Raw genomic sequence first — 23,908 nt, forward strand, 5'->3', positions numbered from 1 at the left:
AAAAAAAAAAAAAAAAAAACCAAACACCGCTAAAAAGCACAATGTAGATTTTGTTTAGGATATTGTGCTGTTAAGGTAGCAAATGTTTTTTAAACATAGAAATTTTCATCCAGTGGTTAAGGTAAAAAAATTAATACTCGAGACAAATTTTAGCTATCAAAAAAATTAACCCCATCACACCCTTCATTCCCCAAGGACATCACAAGTGCCAAGTATTAAAATGATAGTGAGATTCACCTAGCTTTCAATAGAGACATGCTTTTGTTCTGGGGGACATTCAAGGTGACAAAATAGATTGCTGTGTTGATTTGTGTTAGCTTATAAATGTTCTGTTATCCTCAGATGTAGGTTTTTAATGTCTTAATTTCTGAACACTTCAGAAAGGAAAAAACACCCACCCTTTAAACATTAAAACTAAAAGTTTTACTTAGTTAAACCATCATGAGAACTGCCCAGTAACTTTGGTTGTACCTAATTGAGATATCCTAACAAGACTAAATTTAGCTTGGATAATACACCTTCGAGACCTATAGTTAACAGTGTTAAGAGAATAAATTTTGGCCCTCCTTGGTGGCGCAGCGGGTTAAAGCACTGCACTAAGAAGCTTAAGCCACTTCCGCATGAGTTCGATTCCCGCCTGCCCCGAGGTGACCACATGGTGCGGCAGACCTCTCCTGACCCACCCGCTGCTCCCCTCAGCAGTGTACTTCGTCGATCTGCCTGTTCTGCTCCCCACTCTGTCTCTGGTGAAGCCTCTCACCCTCCGCATCTCTGGCCTGTACCCCAGTTCTGTACGAATAAATAAATAAATCTTTAAAAAAAAAAAAAGAGAATAAATTTTGAACAAATGGTTAAAGCAATTACTAAATGATAAAGAGGACCATATAATTTCAGAAAAAAAAATGAATAAAGTCTTTCATTGTTAAAGGTACTATTTTATTATTTCATAATTGAGTGTAGTTTTTCTTCAGGAGTCAATGATCTGGACAGAACTATTAAAGTTCAGCCCATTCATTCTCTTCTGTTTTCAAATTATGTTTTCCCAACAGTCAATAAAATGTTTAATTTGGTTTTTAGACTATCTTGCCTCTGAGATATTACTGATCAGCAAACCAGTAATTAAACGCTTAGTAGCTGAGGAAGGGCTAAGAATCCCAGGGAGCTAGGAGCTCTTATTCAGACTTAGGTTGGAATGACTGGCAGGCCAATATTTTCTAAGATTGTATGATTTAGGAAGGACTTTAGATATCTAGCTCACCCTTCTGCTCTGCAGAACATTTTCCTCACACACACGTTCTACTTACTTATTAATTTATTAAATTAATGTATTAAATTAATAAATTAAATAGTTAAATTAGTAAGTTAAATTAAGTTATTAACTCATTAAAGGCTGTTGGCTTACATTGTTTATATTTTGGGAATAGAGGACCCCCCCTTCATGGGTTATTACTGTAGTGTACCCTCCACCAAAGCACCCAGAGTCCATTGTGCTCTCTCCCCATTTTGTCTTACCCTTCCCCACTTCCGGAGTCATGAGTCTATAATCAGTGTTCAAGGGTTAGTTTTTAAATATTGATTTTATCTGACTCTTCTCTAGCATTCCTGATGGACTGTTCTATGACCTCTACTTCAAGCTACTCTCTTCTGGAGTTTTGGGGTTAATTTGTTCCTTGTTGGGCAACCTGTACTTAGTAGAAAATTTTCCTTTCTAATGAATACAAATCATTGGAACAGTCTCACATTGGTTCTGGGCTTCTTAGAAATGCCTCAATGCAAATTTAAATAGAGCCGCCATTCTGAAACAACATCTTTGTTGGGCTCCATCAAGTATTAAGCCGAGGTCATGTATATCCTGAAGATAAGAGTAGCCAAGATCTTGGCTTGTGTAAATATGATGTTCACCAGACCATTCTATGATCCTCTTTATGAACCTCCAAACAAAACCAAAAACATGTAAATGTTATGGAATCAGAGTTGAAAAGGCTAAATTCCTAGTGAGAAAGTGATGAAGCACCTATGTGCTGCTCACACCCACACACCTGAAATTGCCTGGGCTGTGCACATCTGTCTTAATAGAGTTGACTGCATACTCTGGCCGGTAGGTCCCACACCACACCTAGAGATTGGAGTAGAAAAAGGAAAGCAGTGTGCAATTAGGATTAGTTGCTGGGGGCAGGCTAAGGGAAAAGCAGGCTTCCAATTGCAAAAACAAAGTTGGAACTCTGCCTTCCCCCACCATTTGCTCTTATAATAATGTTCAATGACAGGCAACCAAGAACATAATTATAATTAATATGATATGACAATCTGTTACACAGAAGTGGAAGTCAAAGGCTCTGCCACAATTGATTAAAACAAGAAAACTCAGCATGCAATAGCTAACTGACTATGAAATTACAACTCAAAACAATTTTCGTACCTATCAGTAAAGAAAGATACAATACCTGGGCAAAGTTCAAGAAGAACAGTTGTTTGTGATTTAGATCAAGTCCAGGAAGTAATTTCTCTTCACCATTTTTTTTGACATAATTTTGATAGGCCTAGAAAAGTTAAAGAAGTAGAAAAGTGATGTTTCTATTTTCCAAGTTTCATATAAATCTAGGCAAAAGATCATGTGACCAAGTGGTTAACCTCAATATCAGAATCATAATAATATATTTAGGTGCTGCAACCTACAACTATTTCATAAATTGCAAAGAAACTAGAATTTATTTACTAATGCTCTGAAAAGACAGGATACCGATGGTCAGATAATAAGAGGTTCACGCAAGTCAGATGATCAATAAATACCAGTTGAATGATGGAAAACTCATCTAAAGTTCTTCTACAGATAGATAAGTCCAGCTAGATAGAAGAAGGATGCTAAAGGAGTCTGCCATTGCTGTATTTAGCTAGTTAAAACTTGTTAACGCTTAGCTACTTATTCTATGTAAAACAGATTCAAATCAGACTTTGCTTGCGTGACTATTGCTATTGCCAAAAGTCAAGGAAGTTTCTTAGGATCCCTTAGAGACCTAGTCTCTTATCATTCTAATAAGGTTAAGTAATTATTTTGGTCCACTGAAGATAGGGAAGAAACAGACCCAACCCAGTTACATGAGGAAGAAGGAATTTAGGTTACTTTCATGTTCAAGATAATCTTGATATTTAAGGATTTATGGATACTACTAGAAATGTAGCTTTCATTTATTAAATATAAATAAGAAAGAAATTGATAACAAACTTTCTGAGCAGTGTCACTTCCAATTTAATAGAAAGGAAGATAATCAATTTGATAGTAGAGAATATATTTCATTTCTTCCTGCTTACCAGTGACATAGATATATTAAATCTCTATTATGTAAGGGTATTGATGTTTCTTCTAGTGGTGATGTGGTGAAGACTTGAGCCTGCTCCTTCTTTGGAAGCCCATAATCTAGCAGGGGACAAGGTACTATCCAATATTTCATGCATTTTTGTAGAAAATACAATAAAATATTTGTACCTGTGCAGTTTGCTCTATTATTAAAATTTTATACTTGCTTTAGGTAAGGATCTCAAAGAAAGTACCGTCAACCCAAATTTTGGTTAGATTGTAACAGGAGATTCTCTGTTTGACTGTATATTAGAATCACCTTGGGATTATTGAGTGCCAGTTCACTCTTACACTCAGTTAAAATGGAGTTATAAGAACCGGATTTACCCTTCCCATTACAACAACCAAGCAAAGGGAAAAATATATGAAACCATGGTTTGTATTACAGACATCTGGCAAAAAGGAGAGCCATCTCTGTAAGATGGATATCAAGTAAGATGAGCCCAGTGATGCTCCAGCTTGTTGTTGATATATACTTCTGGGTGAAAGAGTTTGAATGACTATAAGGTTATGTGCTGGAATTAAATCACTCAGTCCTTCACTCTGTCATTGTGACTGGAACTCAAGTTAATGTCATGCCTGTTGTCTATGCTGATGTGGTTCAGCGGCTGTGAAACTGTAGGTCTTGTTGAGTATGCTGGTCAATGACTGCAACAATTCTTTTTATGAGACATCTTTTTCTTAAAAAACTATTCAGTGACCATTTCTTGAAAAATGTTGTACCCTTTGTGAAACCTATGTCTCTCCCTATTCCTGTTGCAATAACAATCCATGCTTTAGATTTTCTTTCTAAGATTCTTAGAAGCTTATAACAGACAGGCATTCAGCTTAACCTGTATTGTCTCTTTCAGTTAGCATATTTATAGTCCTCTATCAACTTGTGTATTTTCCATTTGCATTTATTATTTATTGTTTGCATTTTACCTCTTTGACAAAAGGCTAAGTGAATGCTTGAATATGACAAATACATATTACAATCACTGAAGGAAAAGAAAATAGTATTACTCACTCGGTATGCTTGACCAATACCTCCATTATCAGCAATATTTTCTCCCAGGGTATTAATTCCGTTGAGCTATTGAAAAAAAAAAAAAAAAAAAAAAAGGATGCTTAAAGATCCTTGACTGTACTTGGATTGTTAAGAAAATGTCAGTAATTTGCTCAATGTTGACCATATCCAGAACTTGTTAAGAGAATACCAATGACATACATGCTGTCCACCAGCTAGATCCCAGGAGAAGTTTCCATACTGGTGCACCATGCATTGGGATTGGTCTTTAAAGTTATTTGCAGACTGTTGAGTCCACCAGTCCACGAGATCTCCATCTTTGTTAAAATTTCTGCCTGTAAAATGGGAGCTTATTACATATTGCATGAAGTATTACAATAAACTATTTGTAATTCAAAGTACAAGGACTGAAATACCACTGTGAGAGAACATTGGACAGATGATAAGGAAACTGCGACCTATTCCCATCCATAGTTGGTGAAACCTGGACTGCCAGGCCTTCATTGCTGATATGTACTAGTATTAATCTAGATATTCTAGCCACTTACCCTTTGACTTCTCAGTTAAGGTCACCAAAGAAATAAGGCTTAGCTTCATGCCTTGTTTCTGTTGGATGGTTTTCACCAGAACCAAGTCTGTTTAATTTGATGTTTTGAGATTACATGAACTTCAATATTTTTATTCTGACATTTATTAATGTCTCCATCACTCATGAGACAGTTGAACTCAGTTTCCCTTTATTTCAAAATTAAAGGAAAAAGTTGCCTTTCTTCCTGTATCATTTCTGCTAACCTGAAATTATACTGATCCTTTTTTGAGCTGCAGCAGCATTTATGTAAGTCACATGTTTTGACACTAAATTATAGGATCTTTTAAATAGTTATCTGTGATGTAAGAAAAGTGCTAAGAAGACAAACTACCTGAACTCACTTCCTACTTCCATTATTAGTTCCTCGCTCTGAAACTTTCAGCAAGCATAAAAGTGCCTACATTTTTTCCCTTTTGAGAATGGTAACAGTATTAGCACCAACTTGTGAAGATTGTTGTGTAGCTTAATTGAGTCAATTGACATTCTGTACGGTCCTTTTTAAAACTGTAAACTTCCATAATATATCTCTCCCTACAACCTTTTTAAACAAATGGCAGTCTATAAAAACACTTACTTTGCTTATCACATTTTCCATTTTTTAAAAACTTTCATATGGTTTCTAGTGGATGGCTGAGTGTTTGAGCTAATAAAAATAATTTTTATTTAAAAAAAATAAAAATAAAACCATAGCCTTCCTATCTCCCTTTATTTCTGTCTCTAGAAAGTTGGGTGTAGAATTAATCATTTTCTCTCTATGATTCTCTTCCTATTTTCTTTCCACTTGCAAGCTAATCCTTATCACAGCTTTACTTCTTTACATCCTTATATGTTTACTTGTAGTCTTACATTTCACCAAAACTCCAAATTTATTTGCTGTTTGGGTTACTATGTAAACATTTAAATGTCTAATTGTTTTTGTGACTTCAAACTAGATATCAATAATAAGGATAAGAAGGCCAAAAGCAGAATTCTTCACACAAATAATGAAAGTGCCCTCTGGTCACCTTGCTTTTTGATCTTACATCTGGTTTAAGATATGGATCACTCTCTAAAAGTCTAAGACGATAAGACATAGACAATCATGGAATAAGAACAAATGTTATCATTGGTGTAAAAAATAGCACATTTTTTCCTCCATGTGAATACTTGTTTAATTCTGTCCAACAGCTGATTTCACGATTAGAAATTTCTGATTTAAGAAGAATATTAATTTGTGGTGATTATTAGGCTAACGATGCATGTGTTTTTGTACTGTTAAATTATGATTCAATCAACTATATTAGGATATAGCTCAGTCAAGGAAAGTGTCACTGGACTTTACCATTGTCATCAAAGCCATGGGTGATTTCATGCCCAATGACCATGCCGATGCCACCATAGTTCAATGAGTTAGACTGCTGGGCACTGAAGAAGGGCGGCTGCAGAATGCCAGCTGGGAAAACTGCAAAGGAAGAAGATGGTTAAAGATGATTTGTGGTATTATTTTGTGACAGCAAGCCTGAGGTTGGCTTCTTGCCTTTTAAGCTGTTTTCCAATATGTCAGCTTCACTTAATTATATACAAAAATGTTCTATGATAGAAAGGAATGTAGTCCTTTTATTATTGATGGCAACGAAGAGTTCATCCCTAGGTGGGGATGATTTATAGTTACAATTCATTTTACGATCTATTCTGTTTTTCTACATTAAGGAGTTAAAAAAAAGGACCATTATTATTTTTTTTTCAGAGCGTCTTTTTCCCTCTTGTAAATATTTGAGAAAAAAAAGAGAGTTCCTTAATAATGCAAGTACGACTTTTAAAGTTTTCTTTTTAAAACATTTTGTCCATTTCAATAGCTTACTAAACTACAACTAAATTCAGAGATATGCCTGATTATATAGCCCTATTTTACTTTTATTAAGGGGATCTGAAATTGTTTATTACTTTATTTATGGTGGTCCCCTACTTTTTCTTGTTTTCTTCACCCCCTACACCTTAACTCCTAACCCTGAAAGTTTTGTGCATGTGCATGTAATTCTTTGTTTGCTTGATTTTGATCACTCTTTCATTTTTTTTTTCCATCTAAAACTACACTAGTGCCAAAAAACAAAAACAAAAACAAAAACAAAAACTACACTAGTGCCTGGAATATATTAGCTATTCAGGAACTGTGTTGAATAAAGAATAACCAGTGGAAATGAATGAATTTAACTATGCTGCCCTAAAGACTTGTGATTTTTATGGCTACCTTGATAGCGACAGTAACATGTTGACTTTCTCACTTGGATGTCTTGCCACTGCTTTCAATTTTACTTGTTCCATTTTACTTAGAAAGAAAGGAAAGAAAGGCCATATGCACTTTTCCTAGCAGCATCTGCTTTGTATCTCCTCCTATAGGTCTGTCTTTCAAAAAAAAAATTGATTACTGGGTCCTCCCTGGTGGTACCGCCGGCTAAAGCACAGCACTGTAAGCGAGCCGTAGTTGCTTCAGTGTGAGATTGATCCCCGCCCTGGAGGTGACCCACATGGCGCGGCGGACCTCTCCTGACCCACCCGCTGCTCCCCTCAGCAGTGTACTTTGTTAGTCATTTCTGCTCTGCACCTGACTCTGTCTCTGGTGAACCCTCTCACCACCCCTGCCCCTCTGGTTTGTATCCCAGTTCTGTATACATAAATAAATAAACTTAAACAAACAAAAAAAGACATTTTCAAAGGAAAAATACCAGATGGTTTCACACAGCAGGATCAAGAGAGATAATAATAATAATAATAATAATGAACAACTATATACCAGAGACATTTTACTGGGGTGGAGTGGGGAATGGATCAAAAATGGTGGGGGGAGGGAGGTGCACTGGACTATGGTGGTGGCACACAGGTGATCTGGTGATGGGAAGCCCATGCATGGGGATTACAACTGAGATGGAAAAAGGCATAAAATGATGTAAAAATAAACTATTATATTATTAAAATAAATAAAGACATTTATGAAGGTGTCTTTGGATTAAAAAAAGATTATAATTTTAGGGTTACATTTTTACTCCTCCATGGTTCTCATGCTTTACTTACCCTTCACTAAATCTTCACTTCCCTCTTTTTTCCCTAGTAACCAGTAGATTTTTCACTAAATCTAAGATTCATTTCTGCTATATTTTGCAAACAAGTATTTGGTGACACAACTTCATGGCAAAGGAAATAAAAGCAAAAATAAACAAGCAGGATTTACCTCAAACTGAAGTGTTTGTTCCTAAAAAGAAACCCATGCAAAAATAAAAAGGCAGTCTACAGAAATAGATAAAACACTTACACATCATACATCTGACCAGGGACGAATTCGAAAATCTACAAAGCATGTGTCCAATCCTCCACCAGTCTTACTGCCACCACCCTGCTGCACATTCTCATTTGCTCAAGAACTTCTTAGTTTCCTAAATAGTCTTCCCATATTCTGTCTCACACGATAGTAATCTATCCCAATCCAATCCATCCTGTAGTAAGATTAAAGTCTCATGCTGGCTGTTATCACCGTCTGCTATAAAACCTTAGATGTGTATCATTGCTCCCTAACGAAACACACTGACCATCTTCTTCCTGGCCTCTGTCTCCAAAGTCCTCTTCTTCTTCACCTCACTCCTCCCTCCCCATGCTCACAGGTTAGTAATTTTATCTTTCATGTTTTAAAACTCTTGTATCTACTGAGTAACTGAAACATTATATTCTGTAATTGATGAAAATCTTTACTATCAACACCTATATAGCATGCAGAGCCAAAGGCCATTGCTGTTGGAAAACCAAGATTATAAGAGAAGGGTCCTGACCTTAAGAAAATGAGCATTTGGTTAGCATAGAGTAGCGTATGTTGTTTCTCTCTCTTTCAGGTTTGCTTATCATATGCCATCTAATGTTGCATGAGTTTCAGGGATAAATATTAGTTGTTGCATTGGACAATTTAAGAGCCCTCCAGACCTTTAAAAATATCTGGAAAGAGGCTATAACACTTAAAATGACAAAACAATTTTAAAAATAGGTACTTAGTCCTTGGAGCATTTTGATGAAAGTTATACCTCACATGTAGCTGTCTGATCTATCAACAGTGCCAAGAGATTATTTTTAGCTTAGAGGATAAAAATTATGTGCAGTACTTTATTAACTTAAAGTGAACACTATCTCCCACACTATGTACTTTGATTAAAATCCACCCATTATATAAAATGCTCTTATGAAACGTGCTATCAAGCCTAAACATTAACTGTAAAGATCCTGCTGCTTTAATTATACCCTGAGACATGCCATTCTCTGGCAAGTGATAAGATTTTTATGGTTCATATTAAATACTAGTTCAGCTTTTGCAAAAAAATGACTTCTATTCTGTCAGCTAAATCTCTGTGGTGAGGATTTTCCCCATTAGTCTTACTGCTGTTACTAGTAGACTTCATAACTATGGTTAATAAACCAGTGCTTATTTGTACATTTTTTGTGGTCAAATAGTCAACAAGTTAGTTAATTAAATAAGTCTACTAAACAAAAATGCTGTTTTTCCTCCCCCCACTGTACATTTCCTTGGTTTATTCTTTTTTTTTTTTTTTTTAAAGACTACAAGGAAATCAATTTTAGGAAATCTTCAAGCTTCCAACCAGGCCAAAAAAAAAAATGTTTTTGGTGGAAAAAGCAAAAAATATGTTACACATTAAATGGGGTAGCAACATGTTGGGGAACACTGACTCTTAACTTTTAAGTCTGAAAATAGGACTTAAAATGTAAGACAATTTTACAAAATATAAATATCTCAAGGTATTCATAGACCACTCAGAGTGAATAATCTAAATAATCTATCAGTTTCCTAAAATTGGAAAAGGAGAAGGCAATAGTAATAAGACTTTCCATGTGACTTGATCATTTCCTTGCCCAAGACTTTAAGGTTTAAGACCACTGAATAATGCCGGAGACTTACAGAGAAACATTTAATAAAATATCCACATACAACCATCTTAACTGTTATTTAGACCTTCATGGAGCAAATGTGCAAAGAATAGGAAGCAATGAGTTTAAACACTTTCTGTCCCTTGTTGTCTTAGCATCTGACTTTTATTTATTTGAAATGACACAGCTAGATTAAAAATGGAAGCTCTAGAAAATGTGTATGAATTGTGAACAAAAATGGTGGGAATTGAATTAAAAGAAATTGTTAACATGAATAACTTCCAATGTGATAATAAAATAAGTTCCTTTTGACTATAATGTAAAAAGACCAGACCCATAAGAAATGTATGTGACATAAGGGCCGTGGTGTGAAGATGGCACAAGCGATCGTGGGCAATTGACATTCTGCAATGCACACAAATCCATCAGGCAATACAGCAAAAATCACATCTCTACAGAGGTATGAACACACACATCACACATTTCTATGAAGAAGATGAATGTTGGGATCTTCAATTATTTTTAGTTAAGACAATCCTCATTTTTGATGATTTAAATGAATTGTCAAAGAGAAAATACACACATGTCAAAGACTTCTCCTCTTGTGTGACACTTTCCCTTTTCTGAACTGATGTTATTAGCAGACAAACATGTGAAAAGAGGTGAACAGTTTTTCAGATTTCATCCAATGCATTTACCTTAAGAATCTTTCAAAGGCCCTAGGTGCATTACAACCAATCAATTCCTAATTATGTAGAGAATAATTACCTACTTTGTGAAATGCTAGGCCACTATTATCTTTTTTCCTTTTTCGTGTGCTTACTTGGTTTGAGTTTGTTCAAAAGGAAAACATTCCCAAGGCTTCTCTGATCAGGGAAGCTCTGAACCGGGTCAATTTTGAGGCAGCTACTGGTAATTGGGGTTAATTCAGAACCAGATAAAGTCCTGTATTGACTAAACTCTGTAGATCTGCCCTACAAAAGAGTTGAAGTATGAAATGTCACAGCAGTCCTCTAGAGGGTCTGTGTAGCTCTTCCTGTTGGGATGATGATGCTCCCAGTCTGATAGGACCCTGTGTCTTCCTGAGATGGATTAAAATGAAGCTATATTACTCAGACTATCCTAAAGCAGAACTTCAGTTCCAAGGTTGCTTCATTTAGTCTTGGGAGTCTATCAGATGTAATTATTCTGTTTAAGTTCAAGTCTAGAATGAACTAGATCTTGCACTGACAGAACAACTGCATAGCAAAGAGGTCTTCAATTTGGAGCTACCCCAGAGGTAGAGATACTTTAAGAAAAAATCTGACTGGTGTTGAGGAATACATTCAGAGGATGCACTGCCTGGCTTCTGAGTTGATCATTAAGCAGGGCTCTCGTCTGACTTTAGGTAATCATTTCACTAGCTGGAAAACATAGTCTAGATTTTGAGTGAACAGCTTTTAACCTGGGTGCACATGCTTTACTTATTATCTGTATGTTATGTAAAGACAACCTTTTTGACTGTATGATTCATTGTCATGTCATGCAAATGCATTAAAGATTTACTCCAAAACATAATACTAGAAGAAAATGTGGATGACTTTTAAATTTTACTCTTCCTAGAACTTAATAGCAGGGAGAAAAGGCATAACCGAATGTAAAAATAAAAGTTCTAATTTCTCTTATATTTTATTTTTTAAACAATGGTAAAAATCTTGCAGGATATTTTCATTATTTTTAAAATATTAAAAATTAACAGAATTCAAGAAAAAAATGAGATTCTGAGATGTTAAGAACAATCTTCCTTCCTGATTCTTGACCACACTTACAAGTGAAAAACAGGGTTGAGTGTACTTTTAGAAACTGGGTGTATGGTTTGTTTAGAATATCTTTGATATTCTAAATTGGTTATTAGATGTAATGAATTAGCTGGGTACCTTTCTACACACTATAAACCTTTGGTAAAAAACTTTATATGATACTTAAGATAGTTTAAAATGTTCATTTCATAACAGGGAAAGAAAAAAACTACATTTTACATTAAGTCACCTGGTTGTTTATTACATCGTTCACTCATTTATTAACTTCTAATTAATATTTTTGTTAACAAATTTAGTTAACAAACTACTTTTTCTCTTTTGATATAAAGAGGTTCAGTAAACACAACTTTGTATTGCTTAGCCTAACATAATTTTCAACTTTCTGAGTCCCATGAAGTCTTCTACAAAAAATTTGACCTACAACAGGACTATGTTCAACAGAGCCACTATAAAAAATTTCCAGGAACACTGCATCTCTGAAAACCTGGATCCTGGGAACTTAAACGACTTTAACGACTGATGCCTATAAAATATTAAGGTTCATAAACCTTTATGGAGATGAAAGGAACTTTTAAAAAGTATTTAGAAATAAAATAAAAATACTTCAAGATAACCCATTCAGCTACAAATGAGAATATTATAAAAGAAATAAAATGACTTAGTGTAATTTGTATTAATTAGAAATTCTACTATTCTAGTGAAAAGACATCCTTGATAAATTTACTTTAAAGAAGTGTACTAGTTAATCAATAATTCAGTCTCAGCTGTGAATGGTATTTTAAATTGGTCATGCAATCACTACAGATTGGGACTAGAAAATTTTGTAGAAATAGAGCTTACCTATCTGATTTCTGCCTGAAGAATAGAATGCATTAACTACAGCAGCTCCGCTTATCCACCTAGAGAAAACATAAGAACTTGTTACACACATGATGCTGCATTATCTGATTCAATCTGATCACCATGATAAAAGCATTATTACTGCATCTAGATGGATCTTAATATTCTGCTTGAAATTGGATCCACAAATTAAAGTTAACTCACTGGGTGAGAGAGCTCATTTGAAAGCATGTCTACTTCTTTAAAAATCAGAATACACCCTGGTCTGCAATCTTTTATTTCATTAGCATGAATTTTTACAAGGAGATATCCAACAGCACAAAACACATTCACATAGATCTCTTTGGAAACCAGAATGAAAGTATTGGAAATGCTGCAATGCATTTAGTTTCATGTTCCTGAACCTTGGGAACTGTGCTGACAATTTTGGAGCAGTGGAGAGAATGTCGAAGGATTTCAGATTGAACTGCATTTGAATTTTTTTTTAAATTCTACAGCTAGCTTTTTTGGTATTAGTTATGAAATGCCATTGCTTTACATCCTTGTTATTGTTACTATTTACATTTTAAAGGACAGGTTTATTAGGAAAAAGAGGAATAAACAAGGTTCCTGCATAGATACAGGCAGGCAAGACAGCTCCATCCTTGTTTTTATTTTCACCATGCAGGCGGTCACCATTGCGCTCCCACCACCGAATTACCCACAATGCTCCATTGTGTACAGTCCTCCATTGTGAAACTAAGACCTCCCCTTGGAAGCTTGCTAGTTTGTGTTATGTGCCTCTGATTATTGCCATTTAAAATAATTTTAAAAAGTGCGACGCTCCAGCTAATTGAGCAAAGGTACATTTTTGTACAGCTATAAAATGAATTCCATGTGGTTCTTAACTAGAATTGTCTGTGTATACCGGGATATAGACAATGTTTAGGATTTTATAAAATACAATTACTGAATGCAGAAGACTCCAGTTCTGTTAAAGAGATGAGAAAGATGTTTAAATAACTATGGCAAAATTCTGAATAAGAAAATGGCCCCCAACAATAATTCTCGGGCAATATCACTGCTCAGATATTATAAAGACTCATACCAACAATCACTGTTAAGGACTTTTGAGCAATAGGAGTAATATTCATAACTTAATAGATAATTACATATCTCCATATATACTCTGAAAAATGGACACAGACTTCACAAAACCTCTTAAATATCAGCACATATGCATACACTTAAGGCAATCATTTATTATCATCTAATGGCTTTATTGTAGTTATTCTACATTCAAGGCAACAATTAGTGTGGCAATCATTATCCTACTCAGAGTTTACAGTAATTAGTGCAATGAAGTTAAATCAGAACTGTTCCCAGATCTTTCTTTGCAGAGTAAGCAATACAAAGTCAGCTGCCCAAAATAGCATTTCAGCTATTTTCAATAGCTATTGTGGATGTCAGAGGTGAGTCCTATGTTAATCTCTTAAAAATAACTGAGGAGGGCCTCCTGGTAGCATAGGGGCTAAAGTCTTTGCACTATGAAGCTATCATGCCAGGGGAGCTGACCCACATCGCACAGCAGATCTCTTCTGTCTTACCTGCTGCTCCCCTCAGCAGTGTATTTCAGTTATCTTCCTGTTCTGCTCCCCACTCTGTCTCTGGTGAATCCTCTCACTCCCCAGAACCTCAGCCCTGCACCCCAGCTCTTGAATGCAGAAATAAAAATATAATAATCGAGGGGCACCATCTATAACAACTGTCTGCTAGTTCCTAATAAAGTGTGGGTTTTACCTCCAATAACATGACTAAGACATCCACAAAGAAAATGTGGGTTTTACCTCCAATAATATGATTAAGACATCCACAAAGATTTGACTTTCTGAAATTCAGGTAGCATTGAGTTTGTATGTGGGTATGTGTGTGGGGAATGTCTGATCAGTTTGTTTTTTCTTTAGCTTGATGTTGTTTTCAATAGAGAAAAACATTTTCAAACAGCATTGTGTGACTGATACATCAATCCTCCCTGATTTCATCACAGCTGAGTCACCCATATTTTAACATTTCTTGCAGGTTGCTGATTCCATGCTTGTAATTTTATTTATTTTAATTATATTCCACTTGCTTCCCACATAAGTTGAGGTGATCCATAACAAAAACAAGTATTTGTAAATCCAGGATTGTGAGACCAAATCAAATGTGCAGAAACTAGGACAAGGAGATTTGTACCCAAACACACACACACACACACACACACACACACGCACGCACACTCACACACACATAATATAAAAAACAAAACAAAACAAAAAACAGTGACCAGGAACGATGATGCTCCTATTTTCTCTTACTATGACCCAGTCAAGGTGAGTCCATGTTGCCACAGGAAATGTGTTTATACTATTCCAGAAACGACGCCCTTGCCGGTGATGTTAGGATGGTACTTCTGATGCATCCTCAACATTTTGAGAGGAAACACAGTAGCATACTTTATATATAAGTAGCTTATAATTAGTAAATTTTTAATTGCTATGAAAGTTAATTTAACACATTTCCAGGTGTCAGTTATTAAAATTTCAGTTTCTTGATGGCAAACTGATTTAGTGACAGTACTTGATGCATGTAGCTTTTTACAAAAGAAGTGTATGAGAGAGAGGCATTAGGTCTATGAAATAATGTTTCAGTCAGCAACAGGTGTCAGAATAGGGGCATAGATTGCCCCTCTCATGTTTACTGCTTTTGTAAAAGTAAGCACCATATACCTTCTGCTTGTAGGCCCCCTTCTTCTCCTGTTACATTATGTAATGGAAAGAGGGGTTTCAGACTGTATTTTGATTAATATTTATAACTTTCCAACAGGGAGGGTTTTTGCATGTTAAAATGTCCACTGTGAATGACATCTTCAAGAAAATAAGTAGCTAATTATAACCACAGAACACTCAAATGAAATTAGAATGATGGTGTTTCGGTGCACAGAGCTCTAGTGTTTCGGGTTCAGCGTTACTTCTTTGAGCCCTTTCTGTTTTGTCCTCAGACCACCCATGGGTGATTTTCCTGATTCAAACGCACAGGGCATTCTGCCTCTGGGAATGATTAGAACTTGAAGTACTGCAATCAGATAATTACATCTTCAATAAATTGAGGATAACAGTTGTAAGCTCAATGTCTAATATTTATGGTCAAGCATGAAAGAGCTCACTGTGTTATTGTAAAAGCTAAATGAACAGGTCAAAACTCTTGCTTTTTTTCTTTTTTAAATAAATGGTGATATAACAAAAGCTTTAAATTTCTTGATTTGGCTACAGCTTCAAAGTTTAAGAATTTCCATTTAAGGAACCACAGACAAATTTGATCCTGAATATCAGCACAGAAAGAAGAAAAGGCACAATAGAAGCAAAGCCCAAGGACAGGCAATTCTTACCCTAAGTTAGCAGAGAGGCCAGATTATCTGAAAAGACTATTCTGGAATTAGACACTAGCAACCTTCTGGGGCAAGTGCCTGCCTGAGAGGGAAGCAGGTCCCACTGGCTGTTTTCTCTTCCAGCCTCCAGTGATTTGTGCCTGGATGCTGTCCACAGACTGGAAAAGCAAGAAGTAACAGAACTTTACGTTGAATCTTGGGAAGTAAACTTGTAGGTAGATATATTATTGTTGGGGACATTCATGGTTGAACAAGAAGGGCTTGTACAGGCAGCAAGGCTCTCCGAAATAACCATGTGCATGGGAAATCACCCGACACCCTTGAGAGGGGAACCAGGTGTTTCTCCTCTGTCTCTTATTACCCCGAAGAACCTAAGTGGTGATAAAATAAAAGTGCATGGACATCATTTTTACAGCAGGGAAGAAAAGCTATAAGTTGACAGTCTGACTCTATAGCTTTTGTATATAATTAACCCACAGTATTGCAAAAATACCCAGAACAAAACTCTTGCTTACTCATGTGTGACTTTAAAACTTAAAACAACAAAATGTTTAGTGTCTCCTTCCCTGAAAATGTTCAACTTCTCAGCACCTAGTGGTTTCAAAGGAACTCCTTAAATATGATTTTCTCTCTCATCCTCAAGTACTTGTAGGAAGGGGAATTCTCATTTTCTAATTGCAACAATCACTTTACTCTTAACATTTAGTAATAGTCTCATATCAGTTTCAAAGTTTTTTATATATGTTGTTCATCTTTCACAGCATCATGTAAGACTGATGGCACCTCCCATTTTTAGGTGTAGAAACTGAGTTACACACAGCATGGCTATCAAACACCTTCCTAATACATATCTGAGCTACAAGAAACAACTGGGAAAAGAATATGTACACTAAGGAGAAAGAGAACCCAAATGTCATCTTCCAACCAACTCCCCTACTTCTAAGCTGTTGATCTGCAGGATACAGCAAAGTTCATTACAATGATGAATGCCATGGCGTTGCCAACCTCTTTAAAAATGAAAGTGCTCAGACTTAAATTGCTTCACACTTCAGGATTTCCCCTAAACCTGGCAAGCTTTAGGAGGCTGGCCTCCACACCACCCTGGAGTCATTTTAGAAGATCTTTCATGACTGAACTATAATAACAACAGCTGCTATTTAATGAGCACTAAGTTAGGTGCCAGGCACATTACACAATACACAGCCCCACAAGGCAAAAGTAGATGGTGTTATCCTCAGTTTATAAAGGAATCATTGAGGCTCGGAGGTACCCTGTAGGTTTTCTAAGTTCTCACAGCTAATAAGAGGCAGAGCAGGCATCTTACATCCCGTCTGCTCATTCCTTCCACCCCCCTGCCCCCCACCAGCCTCACCACCTCTCGCTGGGTCCAGAACTTAGCACTTCCACTGTTGAAACCATGTGATTTCTTTACTCATAGGCAAAATCACAGAAGGACCAAAGAATCTCATTGCATTGCTCATTTTTGTTACATTTAGGAGCTGGTAACCTAGCTAAAGTTCTCTAAGTGGCTCACGTGACCTGAGAGGGGAGAACGGAGAGACAGGACTCCTATTCGAACATTATAATGAGAGCATCTACTTCCTTCAACAAATAGCAAGGAGAAGTGCAACTCTGCTTTTCTCCTTGGGAGCCATTAGTCTGCTGTGTGTTTATAGTCTGACGTGACAAATGTAGTTACTCCCACTTCGGAAGACCTAGGGATGGGTGGATCATTTCTGTCACAGGTTTTCTCTCAAGCACTTTATTTTGGGATCTTGGGATCTTTTAGGAGACAACTGAGAGGTCTTCCATACAGCCCATTTGACATTATAAGTCTTTGTCATGCATAAATGGCAGCTCCAAAAAACAGGAGTTTTTCTTATAAATTGTGGTAAGAACACTCATCATGAGACCTATCCACTTAACACATATCTAAGTATACAATTCATTATGCAGACTATGGGTACTCTCTAGAGTTTATCGACTATGTGAAATGTATGTCCACTGATTAACAGCTCTGATTTCCCCCTCCCCAGGCTCCCAATCGTGATTCTCTTCTTTGATTTTATTAATGTGACTATCTTAGATTCTTTATGTAAAAAGTGGAATCAAGCAGTATTGTTCTTTCTGTACCTGGTTAATTTCATTTCAGCATTTCAGCATAATGTCCTTGAGATCCACCCATGTTGTAACATTTTGTAAAATTTCTTTCCTATTAAAGACTTGAGAGTATGTCACTGTATCATAGACCATATTTTCTTGATCTACACATCAGTCTACAGTTATTTCCGCATTTTAGAAATTGTGAGTGGAAGAGGTAAGTGCTCCTCCAGATCCTGATATCAAATCTCTTAGATATATACCCAGAAGTGGGACTGTTGAATTTTATTGTTTCTTTTTCTAATTTTTTGAGGGACAGGCATACTCTACCATACCGACTTAAATTTTGCATTTACCCAACAGTGCGCAAAGATACCAAATTTTCTACATCTTTGACACTTTGTCTTTTTGATGCTGTTTCCTCTCATGGGAGTGATGTGAATTCTCATTATGCTTTAATTTCCCTGATGATAACTACGCTGAGCATTTGATGTACCTGTTAGCCATTTCTATATGTATCTTCTTCAGAGAGCTACCTATTAAAATCCTTAGTCCATTTTTCAATTGGGTTATTCATTATTTTGCTTTTGAGTTGTAGGTGTTCTTTATATAGTTTGAAGACTAGCTCCTTATATGTGATTTACAAACATTTTCTATCATTCTACAGGTTCCCTCTTCATCCACTTATTTCCACTGTTGTGCGGGAAGTTTTTAGTATGATGTAATTTCATTTTATTCTTCTTTGTTTTGTTCTTCAGTGTATCCCTAGGGCAGATAACAGTGTTGGGGATAGGATAGACCAAAGATAGTCAGGCTTTGGTGTATTGGCTTTAGTGGGTCAGCTAAACCAGCTAACCATGGGCTCTGGGAGAGGGAAGGGATGGCTTCCAGGTGTGGTCACAAGGAGCTGTGCACCACATGGCTTTTATCCTCCCAAGAGAGTGCACTGGTATTAAGATCCAGAATTCTTTTGCAAAGTTTTTCAGTTTAAAATTTCATTATCTAAATTATTTAACACCCCACATTACCTATCTCCTTCTTTCTCTGAAAGCAAAATGCAACAAAGGTAAAACAAAGGCATTGGGAAACTCAAAGACTAGTGACTTAAAAGATGGAAACCTAGAGAACTCTAAAATTTTCATCTATTACAACCTGTGCAGAACCTGCTATATTACTACAAGGAATTAAAGTGATTTGTCAAGTTTAGTCTATTTGTTATTCATTGTTTTTGCCCTATAGTACTTGAACCAAATTATCCTTTCGCAGAACTCCCCTAAGCCTTGAGACAGTCATGGAGAGTCATTTGAGTCGCAGGACTTCAGCACTCTTCATAGTCACTTTAGATGGGTCTCTGGGCCATTCTGTTTACCATGTGTGCCCTGCATAACAATTTTCTTTCTGATAACTAAGTTGGCACAAGGCTTCATGTGAAAAAAGATTGGTTCTAGAGATATCACTGAGGGGGGAAATCAAAAGGGATACTTTGGGAAGAAGCGAGAAACTTCCCTACTTCTCAAGGACAGGCTCTTCTCTTGAGTCTCTTGATGTAGAGAACCAAGGCAAAATGTCCTGGCTCACAGTCAAGGCCACAGGATATTAATGAGACAGTGAAACTATGTTATACGGTTTCAACCATTTTTTATAAAAAGGGAAACCATATGACTTTCATAAGGTCACAGGCTACAATGGAAGAACTGCGTCACAAAAGAGTCAGTGACTCATTTTGGTGTCAAAACTGTGTCACTTCACAAGGTCTTAACCTCCTGCCATTTTTAGTAGCGTTGGTCTTTCAAGAGCACTCACATAGAGCCAATGCTGTGGGGCCGCCCATGGCAGGAACACCCCACCATCCCTGGGGTTGATGAAAGCAACAGCAGGCCTGAAGTCATGAAGCGGAGACAGAAATGAACCAGCTCGTTTGTTAGTTTTGCTTTTAGTGACTCTGAAGTGCTGCAGGTTACTTATTTCCAGAAATGTTTTACTCATAAGTAAAGGCCTATTTTTTTTTAAAGATTTATTTATTTAAGCATACAGAACTGGGGTACGGGCCAGAGGAGCAGGGGCTGTGAGAGGCTTCACCAGAGACAGAGTGGGGAGTAGAACATGCAGATCAATGAAGTACACTGCTGAGGGGAGCAGCAGGTGGCTTGGTGAAGTCTGCTGTGCCACGTGGATCACCCCCGGGGGCCGGGATTGAACTTGCACTGAAGCAGCTGTGGCTAGTTTGCAGTGCTCCATCCTAACATGTTGCGCTACCAGGGAGGGCCCCTAATTGTTTTTTTTTTTAAGATTTATTTATTTGTGCATACAGAACTGGGGTACAGGCCAGAGGCTCAGGGATGGTGAGAGGCTTCACCAGAGACAGAGTGGGGAGCAGAACATGCAGATCGACGAAGTACACTGCTGAGGGGAGCAGTGGGCGGGTCAGGAGAGGTCTGCCGCACCATGTGGTCACCTCCGGGGCAGGCGGGGATCGAACTCATGCGGAAGCGGCTTTAGATTCTCAGTGCAGTGCTTTAACCCGCTGCGCCACCAGGGAGGGCCCCTAATTGTTTTTTAACGAACTGCTGTCCTTGCACTTGGCTCAGTCATAGCAGCACAGACCAAACTGCCTTTCGCCAAATTGGTCAGCGGCCTCTTTCCCTAGACTGTGTGTGCTTAGGTTCTGGATCTTTCTCTTTCTCCTCCCCCATGTCTAGCAAGATGCTTTACACACTGATGAGATGTTGCTTGATGAGATGTTTATTAAATTGGCCTGTCAATCACAGTATTTTAATTTTGGCACCTATTTTTCCTTTTGATGCAGCAATGAAATAAGTCTTTGTCTTTTATGAAAAGTAACTCCGTGGCTAAGGGTCATGATTTACAGACACGGAGCCTGCCTGCAAAACTGTCTCCTAGAAAGTTCTGTCATGAGAAAGCTCACAAAATAACATGTTTAAAAACAAGAAAAGTAATTCATTTCATTTTGTTCTTACACATTTTTTCTCTTCAGAGCCTTATGTTTATTTCATAGGCTCTAAGTAAATAATCATATTACTGGAAGTAAATCATTTTTGACACATTTCTAAATAATTGCGCCAAAGGATATTACATTCTCAGTTCAGCACCATTACTATCTGATACTATGACATGTTTGCAGTTTTTTATAAACTGGTGCTGAGTCCACAGAAGATATAATACTTCTGGAAACACACACTCGGCACTCAGACTCTGCAATGACCAAGACTTTTTAAATTGAAATCCCCGTCCTCTGCAGATACTCCCTGCTCAAATAGGTAGAAACAGGGCTCTTTAGCCAAAGGACTTAAGTGCTGGTGTGTCCTCTGACTGCTTCAGTTTTTTGAATTTGAGAGCAGCAGAGATGATGTTGTACCGTCATCACCCATGTTGATGAAATGCTTAAATTGAGGCCATTTTTCTTTATCTGCTGAGTTAACTTTATCAGCATTACACAAACTGGTTACTTTATCATCTGTTCACTTCCTAAATATTGGAGAAGATGGTCCATGTCTGGTGAGAGGAATACGTGGTTTTGACTTTCAGCAAGGGTAGTCCAGCTAACTGTAATGAAATATACTGGTGTGATGGACTGAAATGCATGAATGGAGCAGTTCAGGTACAAGGCACAGAGAAATGGACCAGGGTGCTTGGAGGAAAGAGGTCATACTGGTAGTATTCAAGGTGAGCCAAACCCGGTGTAGATTTGTTAGATGAATGAAAGCGGAAAGGGTGGTCCAAGGAACAGCAAAGGAGGAGGGAGTGATGGTGTAATGGGTTGGAAGGGATTTCTAAGGCTTGAGGTGTGTGAAGGGAACTCTGAGAGCTGGTGGACACATGGAAAGTATTCTATGAGACGGCAGTAGGAATGTATAGAAAAATTTCCATCAGCAAACATAATTCAATGTGTGTCAATAAAAGTTCCTTGGGTAGCAGTATGGAGAAGAAGCTGAAAAAATGTGAGATGATTGCTAGTAAAATTAGAAAAAGTACTATAACAATGCTAGTGAACAATGACAAATGTCTGGATTAAAGGCAGTGAGAATGAAGACCCCCCTCCCAACCCCTGCCCCATGCCTATATAACACTTAGTTAGTAAACTGTACATGGAAACATTAAATTTTAGATGTGGGTTTGAAGTTATATCACTTATTAGCGAGACCAATCTAGCAAGAGTCCCTGGTTACTGTTTTTATAGCAATCAGGTAAAAGTTGTAGAAAATGTGGGGATATTGAGAAAAAAAAGATCAACTTTTGGTGAAAATGGTAAAATTGTGCTTAAGAGTATGAAGCATCTACCAGGTATTTCCTGTGAACTATTTCATAGGTAGAGACCCTCTCTGGTGGCGCAACTGGTTAAAAGCATAGCACTATGAAGCTATCCACAGCCACTGCCACAAGAGTTTGATCCTGGCCAAGGAGGTGACCCACATGGTGCAGCAGACCTTTCCTGATCCACCCACTGCTCCCCTCAGCAGTGTATTTCAGTCACTCTGCCTGTTCTGCTTCCCACTGTCTCTGGTTAATCTTCTCACCCTCCTGCACCTCTGGCCTGTACCCCAGTTCTTATATGCATAAACAAATAAGTCTTTTAAAAAGTAAATATTTTGTAGGTAGCTAGACTTTTTGGTCTGGAGCTTAACAAGCAGCACTAGGAAAAATACAAAATTTCAGTGGTCATGAGGATAGCAGAAGAAGCCAAGAAGTATCTAAGTGAGAACATGGTATCTAAGTGAGAACATGTAGACCATGAAAAGGTCCAGAAGTTTACTATTTAATTTACTGAATTTCTTTAAATTAATGTCTGCTTTGAAGATCAAATGTGTAGTCATTTCTCTATCATATCCTACAACAGAACCCTATCTTATAAGCAGTGGTTTTTCTCCTCCTTGTCACATCAGTTTGGCATATGAAAGCCTATTTCTCTGTAAAACCTGAGCAGTGAGGATCCTCACCAGTTGAAAATATAATTCTGTAAGAGGCAACTAAAAACTATGGAACCAAAGTAGAAGCAATAGTGTTATCTATGTGAGCATACTCAATGAAGACTTAATTCTATATAAAAAGTAAAAAAAAAAAGTAACAGTGACTATTAATATTAAGCAGGTGCAAAATAAGTCAGGAATATTCACTACAAGAATCCTCAATAGAACATGAGGAATTTTCATTGTGCTGTGTCCTATGTAGTATATGCTAATGAATGGATACAATTATGGTCAAAATTGCTTCCAATGTTTTGGAAAACAAAACACAAATTTAAAATGTAAATTGCCAAGTTAAACATAGCATCTTGCTAAAAAAAATCCACAAAATTAAATATGAGTAAATTTGATTCAATACAAAAAGAAATGGTTACTAACCCAGGGTGTCTCATTTGGAAGGAGGTGGGGTACCCTGACCTCTCCCTCTTCATCCCTCTCTCTGCAACTACATCACAATCTGGTGGTGGTTCTGGGGAGTTCTAGTAGTCCCCAAGTGAGTTTAATGTAACAGTTTTGTACCCTTGTACTTCACATATAGGCAAAGGAGACAGAGGACAGAAAATCCAGCCTCATATGGCCGAGAAGACCTTCTGCGTCATACTGGCCATGTGCATACCAGCAGCTCATGGGAAGGATCGCAAAGTGTGTACTGAGTTACACATTCCATTGAGCAAACTTCATTCAAATACTGTCTATAGGGATCTCCCTGGAGGCACAATGGGTTAAAGAACCACATCAGCAAGCTCTCAGAAGCCACTGCAGCACGAGTTCAATCCCTGGTCAGGGAGCTGACCCACTTGGCACAGCAGACCTCTCCTGAACCTGTTCCTGACCCGGCCGCTGCTCCCCTCAGCAGTGTACTCCATCAGTCGGCCTGTTCTGCTCCTCACTCTGTCTCCTACCACAAATCTGGCCTGTACCCCAGTTCT

General features: G+C 37.3%; 1 protein-coding gene across 2 annotated transcripts in view; it reads right to left on the minus strand.

Moving 5' to 3' along the window:
- The window catches only part of MME (membrane metallo-endopeptidase), a 92,215-nt gene that overhangs the window by 6,303 nt on the left and 62,004 nt on the right, over positions 1-23,908 (minus strand). For both annotated transcript variants that reach the window (XM_012724997.1, XM_004682329.2), the window contains 6 exons: positions 12,492-12,550; positions 6,275-6,394; positions 4,566-4,699; positions 4,365-4,430; positions 2,445-2,540; positions 2,040-2,116 (listed from right to left, as the gene is read on the minus strand). In XM_012724997.1, the coding sequence (XP_012580451.1) occupies positions 2,040-2,116; positions 2,445-2,540; positions 4,365-4,430; positions 4,566-4,699; positions 6,275-6,394; positions 12,492-12,550 (552 nt within the window). The remainder of the gene's footprint in view (positions 1-2,039; positions 2,117-2,444; positions 2,541-4,364; positions 4,431-4,565; positions 4,700-6,274; positions 6,395-12,491; positions 12,551-23,908) is intronic.

Source organism: Condylura cristata, unplaced genomic scaffold, assembly GCF_000260355.1.
Source record: "Condylura cristata isolate star-nosed mole 26May11 unplaced genomic scaffold, ConCri1.0 scaffold00014, whole genome shotgun sequence".
In the NCBI taxonomy this organism is placed as follows: Eukaryota; Metazoa; Chordata; class Mammalia; order Eulipotyphla; family Talpidae; genus Condylura; species Condylura cristata.